At 41.6% G+C, this 6,039-nt stretch overlaps 1 protein-coding gene across 1 annotated transcript; it reads left to right on the top strand.

Annotated features, from left to right (window-relative positions):
* The first annotated feature begins 7 nt into the window (after positions 1 to 7).
* UBIAD1 (UbiA prenyltransferase domain containing 1) lies at positions 8 to 5,669 on the top strand. Its single transcript, XM_009289622.2, has 2 exons — positions 8 to 530; positions 1,468 to 5,669. Exons 1-2 carry the CDS (start codon positions 8 to 10, stop codon positions 1,953 to 1,955), a joined length of 1,011 nt encoding a protein of 336 aa, XP_009287897.1. The 3' UTR covers positions 1,956 to 5,669.
* The last annotated feature ends 370 nt before the right edge of the window (positions 5,670 to 6,039 follow it).

Below are 6,039 nucleotides of genomic sequence, written 5' to 3'. Positions count from 1 at the left end.
GGAGAGCATGGGGCCGGGAGACCCGGTGCAGAAGATCAGCATTAGCGCTGAGAGCCCCCGGGGGAGCGAGAGGAACGACTCCGGCGCCGCGCTGGCGGGCGCTGAGAGGGTCCCCCCCGGCACCTGGAGGCAGAAGTGTGCGGCCTACGTGCTGGCGCTCAGACCTTGGAGTTTCAGTGCCTCCCTCACCCCCGTGGCCCTCGGCAGCGCTCTGGCGTACCGGGCCGAGGGAGCGCTAGACCCAGGGCTGTTGGTGGGAAGCGCCGTGACCGTCCTGGCTGTGCACGGAGCCGGCAACTTGGTGAATACCTACTACGACTTCTCCAAAGGCATCGATCACAAGAAGAGTGACGACAGGACTTTGGTGGACCAGATTTTGGAGCCTCAGGACGTAGTCCGGTTTGGAGTCTTCCTTTATACTGTGGGCTGTATCTGTGCTGCTGGGCTCTATGCTGTCTCAACGCTCAAGCTGGAGCACCTGGCCCTGATTTACTTTGGAGGACTTTCCAGCTCCTTCCTTTATACTGGAGGTAAGTGCTGTATCTCTTTTGCTGTGAATCTGAATGCAAATGTGACAGAATTAGCCGACTTGTCAAGCGTTTCTAGAACACGCAAGTGATCTGTCTAGTTAACCGCCATAAAAACATTTGGTGGTATTTCCTGGAGTACTGGTACCTAAACTTGTATTCTTTGCCACTGATTTTTGTGGGAAGGTGTGGGAAGAGGCACGCTAAGTTCTTCAGTTGGAAAGTGGTGTTGAGACATTGTTACTTAAGTATATGGCTTTAGATGCTCATCAGAACTATTGCTGAAACTTTCTGTGATGTGTATCTTGTATCCCTCAGCAGTGTGGCTTACTGCGTATGTTCTTTTCCATTGCTGGAATCTGTTACTTTGTTTTGGAATGTTTTGTTGTTATTCTTTAGATGGAGTTTCATTGTGAATGTAGAACAGTTTGTGTTTGTTCTTAATAAGAGGAGGATATTTTTATTGTCTTCCTGTGTTGAGTAGATACAAACATAATTATTAGGAAAAGAAGAACAAACTCAGTTTCAAACTGTCAAACTTTCAAAGAGTTATATTAGTTTCCTTGAAAGAATCTTGTCAGTTTTGCATTTTGTTCTGAGCATTTTATATATTTCTTCAGGATCAGGTTCTAGTATGCATGATCACACTAGAGAGTACCTTATTTCTATAGATTTCTGCAGAAATAGGTACTTCTAGATGTGAAGATGGGTATTAGCACCCCGCCCTTAGTTTCTGTTACATTGTTTGAAGAAATTCAGAAGCTGCATTTCTTTTATTATCTTCGGAAAAACAAGAAAATACACCTCTTGGCTATAGCTACATGTGCATTGGTTGTTTACAATATTTCTGTGGGAAGGGCTGATCTGTTATATTATCCATTCTTTTCTGTCATTTGAGTTGTTTGATGATGCTTCATTTTATTCTTGTGTCTTGCCACAGGAATTGGATTTAAATATGTTGCACTTGGAGACGTGGTGATCCTGATCACCTTTGGGCCCCTGGCTGTCATGTTTGCCCATGCTGTGCAGGTCGGTTATCTGTCTGTCTCGCCACTGCTCTACGCTATCCCACTAGCTCTCAGTACTGAGGCCATCCTGCACAGCAACAACACACGAGACATGGAGTCTGACCGGCAGGCGGGTATTGTCACCTTGGCTATCCTCATTGGCCCTGCGTTCTCCTATATTCTCTACACCGTGCTGCTCTTCTTGCCCTACCTGATTTTCTGTGTGCTGGCCACACGCTATACCATCAGCATGGCATTGCCGCTACTCACCATCCCGATGGCATTTTCACTGGAGAGGCAGTTTCGGAGTCAGAGCTTCAACAAAATTCCTCAGCGGACAGCCAAACTCAATCTCCTCTTGGGGCTTTTCTATGTTTTTGGTATTACGCTAGCACCAGCCGGTGCTCTGCCCAAACTGTAACAAGAACTTTAGAGTCAGGCCTCACAATTCAGTATTAACGCTGATTAACAGTGGATGATGTGGGTAGATGATCCATTATGGACAGTGGGAAGAATGGAGAGACCGTCTTGAGCTGTTGATTGTGTGTGAATTTTATAATTTCTCATCTTGGTTAGCTTGTACAACAGACTTTGAAGAAGTGATTTGTCAGTTCTTGGGAAGGGGTGAACTGTGCACCTTTGCTTCAGGGGAGCGAGGCGACGTGAGGACAAGGAAACATTTAAAGAACCTCATCCTTCTGCCACTGAATTCTTTCACTGTCAACTCAATGAAAGTAAGATTGAGCCTCAAATACAAACTCTCTGTTCCCTTCACAAACACAGCGATCGCTCTTATAACTCCTTTTCTTACCATGGTCAAGGAGTCCAGTGGCTCCTGTGTCGTAAACAGAAAATACTGCCAAATGTTTAGCATCACAACAATGTAGGTGCTATTACTTCACTCCCTTGTGAGCATAGTTCATCTTCATTGGTTGTATGTTTTAATTTTTTGTTGGTGGTTTTTTTTTTTTCCCTAGCCAAATTTTGAGCTTTTATTTCCAAGCCCCCTGAAATGCACTAGATACTAATCCATTAACTGTTGCCTCTGCTTGGTCCTTATAGTCTAGAAATTTCAAAGTTGTATATCTCTGTGGGATGTTGGTGCTAAAATGGAGCATGAATAGCCCACTACACAAACTTCAAGCCAAACCCATTAAATTTATATTCCGCTACGAAAGCTGAAGCTCTGAATGCAAATAGTGCAACTGAAAAGCCCTCAATGAATAGAAAAACAAGTGGTTTCCATTTTTGGATTTGCTTAGAATTTATTCTCTGAAATGACAGTCTTGGAGTTTATGGGGACAGACAGACAGAGTGCCAGATTTCTCTGGCTGCATATAGATTAATGGATACATGAGTGGAAACGTAAATGCTTAGTTTAAAAAAAAAAAAAAAAAAAATAATTTTTTTTTCAATTGTCATTCTCTGTTTATTTAGAGGCCTGGAGTCAAATGTCTTATAATAAGAAGCCCAGTTGAGCAAAGGAGAAAGATATTAGTGTTAGAAAAAAGAAATCAGGATTATTGCATTGGCTCTGCATAAAAATTAGGACTGGAAACAGGAAGAAACCATTTTTGTTAACAAGATTTTTCCTAATAAGAGTCCAGAGTTTGTGTGACTGAATCACGTTTAAATGTTAAGTTAGCTCTGAAGTGAAGTTCCCCACCTCTTTCCCCCCCACTACACCTTATGGTGTTGTTCTGTTTTCTCCTACAGATCTTGCCACTTGATAGTCATGTGGCCCTTTGGAGAACTGACTGTTTCAGCAATTATGTAGCAGTGTGAAAAACATGCCAAACACAACTGGGAAAAAGTGTGACTTCCGGTGCAAAGATGAATTTGATCCATACCATGTTACTCAGTGGCAACCGAATTCTCTCCTGTATTGAAGAAAAAGTATTCGTTTCCTGTATGCAGGGTTTTGGTGAAAAGTTTGTTTACAGGAGTTGTGGAAAACTTCAGAGGAATTGGTACAGGTGTTGAACTAGAGCTGCTGGTGCCTGGAGCACAACCTTGCTTTTGAACTAAGTGGGAGCGTGCTAGCCACTATGTGAAGGGCTTTTAAACATGAGCAATAAACTAGCATGGTGTTATCCTGCATCTGTCGTAAGTAAGTTATGCCCTTGTGGTGTTCATCTGAAAGTGCTGAGTGTTATATTAGTGGAGTGTACTGACAGTAGTAAAGCTGAGTTGATGGTACAAGATGACATGGTATAGATAGTTAAGTGACTGTTTTTATGGCTTCGTGTTATCCAGTGTTACCCAGCTGTTGGTCTCCTGCTTTACAGCTGTGCTGTAGTCAAGGGGAAGGATTCTTTGCAGGTGTATTTTATGAGCCACAGTTTCATCTTTCATTAAAATTGGGCAAATGATCTCTCTAATCTGAATAGGCACAAGACGAGGAAATGGACTTCAGCAACTGTGTGCTGCTTTCTACAGCAAAATACTTGTTTAGATTAGAAACATGAGGAGAAAATGCAAAAGTTCAGCTCAACTGGATGGAGGGAGATATCCAGAAGGTTTTGGAAACTGTTTTCAATACAGACACACAACGCAGCATCTACTGTTACTTCTTTGTGGACCTACAGAATAAAGAAGAGCCTGGCTCCAAGACCCACTTCACTTTTCTGCAAAGCAAAAGCTCTTCTAGGGATATGGACCGAGCTGGTGAATCTGTTAACCTTGCAATTGGGGATATGTGGGTTTATTAGGTTAATCCCAACATGGCTTTGTTGTTACCCTTTGTAGCAGCTGCGTGCTTTATTTTATGATAGCTTATTCCTGTAGATCAGTTTAAAAGAATGGATAGTTATCTTTTCCTACTCCTTTTACATAAACTAGAGTACTCAAGCTAAATTCCTTAAAGTAACTAATACTTGGCTCATATCTTTGATAACTGTAATGGTAACAGTGGAAAGATCTAGGATATGATCATTGGTGGAGTAGTGTATGTAACTCTAGTTGTATCTAGGTTACCCTTTACTAGCAGGGAAAAGCCCCGTGTGTAGGATGTCTGCTTACTCCTGGAAAGGACCAGTGCTTTTTGTTACAGAGATGAAGGAAGAGCTCACTAGTACATGTATGTGTTTGTGGAACACTTTTCAAGGTGGGGGGGATTCAAAGCATTTTAATAGTAAGAATGAGATGAAAATTTGCTAATTCCTTACTAGCAGATGCTGGTTGCCTCCAATTCCCTGTCTGTGAAAAACAGTATCATTCCAGGTTCTTAAGGGTATTAGTAGTAAATAACACATTCTTCACTGTGGCTTTGAGGAAGTAATTTAACTTCTCTGTGTCTCAGAAAACAGCTAATTTTTGCCTACCTCACAGGGATGCTGAGCTGACATCATTGTCATAGAGAGCTTTGAAAGTAAAAAGTGCTTTATCTCTGTGTGCTTTCCAAAAGCATGTTAGTACTAGAAAACATTTTGGGTATGAACTAACCTAACAGGTGACTTAACCAATGTAAGTAGACCAAAATAATCTCCACATAGACATTGAGTGGTAAGAGAGGTTCCTTTATTGGTTTGTTTTGTGATGAGGATGCTGGGTCTCTTTCCCTACCCCTTTCCTCCCTGTCCGATGCCACTTTCCCTGAATATAAACTTTCTAAACTTCTTTCAGGTCTCTCTTGATGAGCTGTGTTGCAATGTGATGAGTCTACACTGGTAGATGAACAGATCTGTAGCCCATCTGTTGATATGTCCTAAAGCACCTTCTGGCCTTTCTTCTTATCCAATAAAGTGTCTGAATGTTATTCTGTTAATTATGCTGTGTTTGATTATTTTATATCGCTCCAGTTGTATTTTTGCACATGTATTAGAGCATCCTCCTGGAAGGAGAAGGGTCTTTGTCTGCCGTGTTTATAGTATAAGTGCATAAAACATCATACTTTTTTTTGTGTAAGAGTCCTTTTATGAATCACATAGTCCTGTCCTTCCATATCATTGGGTAAAAAGTTCAGTAGCAGTGATCATCTCATACTAATGGCAGACTTCAGAGTAGTTTCGGTATTTTCATCAATGAGCAGAATTTTCTTTGATGCCATTTTCTGTGTCATGTACTGTTCAGCATTTGTAAGGAAGTTTCAGCTGAACTTTTAATCTTTTTAATAAAGATGGACTTTTTCTTCCTCACCTGTGTGGTCTGCCATTCTTCCAGTGCCATGGTCTCTGCTCCTGGCTTGTAATGATTTTATTTGCTCCATAGGACTGTGACAGCATAATGCCTCCCCCGTGTGTGTCATTAATAAGCCTAAAGCATGGTTTGAAATTTTTCTGTCTTGGCCACTGGTGCAATCTTCTATACAAATGCATGTACAATTAGCTTGAGGAGACTAAGAAGTCTTATTTGTCTTACATGTTTTCTAGCTCTCTTTTTTTCGTATGTGGTTAAAGTGGTTTCAACAGTCTCAAGAAACTTCTTGGCTCTGCCACCTCTATTGTCGGTGATGCACATAGGTGAAAACAGATACAAAGAAGACTTGATGTGTGAGGGATTTGTGA

The sequence above is a fragment of the Aptenodytes forsteri genome, unplaced genomic scaffold (genome assembly GCF_000699145.1).
Source record: "Aptenodytes forsteri isolate BGI_AS27 unplaced genomic scaffold, ASM69914v1 Scaffold61, whole genome shotgun sequence".
NCBI lineage: Eukaryota > Metazoa > Chordata > Aves > Sphenisciformes > Spheniscidae > Aptenodytes > Aptenodytes forsteri.
This window is presented reverse-complemented; position numbering and strand designations above follow the sequence as displayed.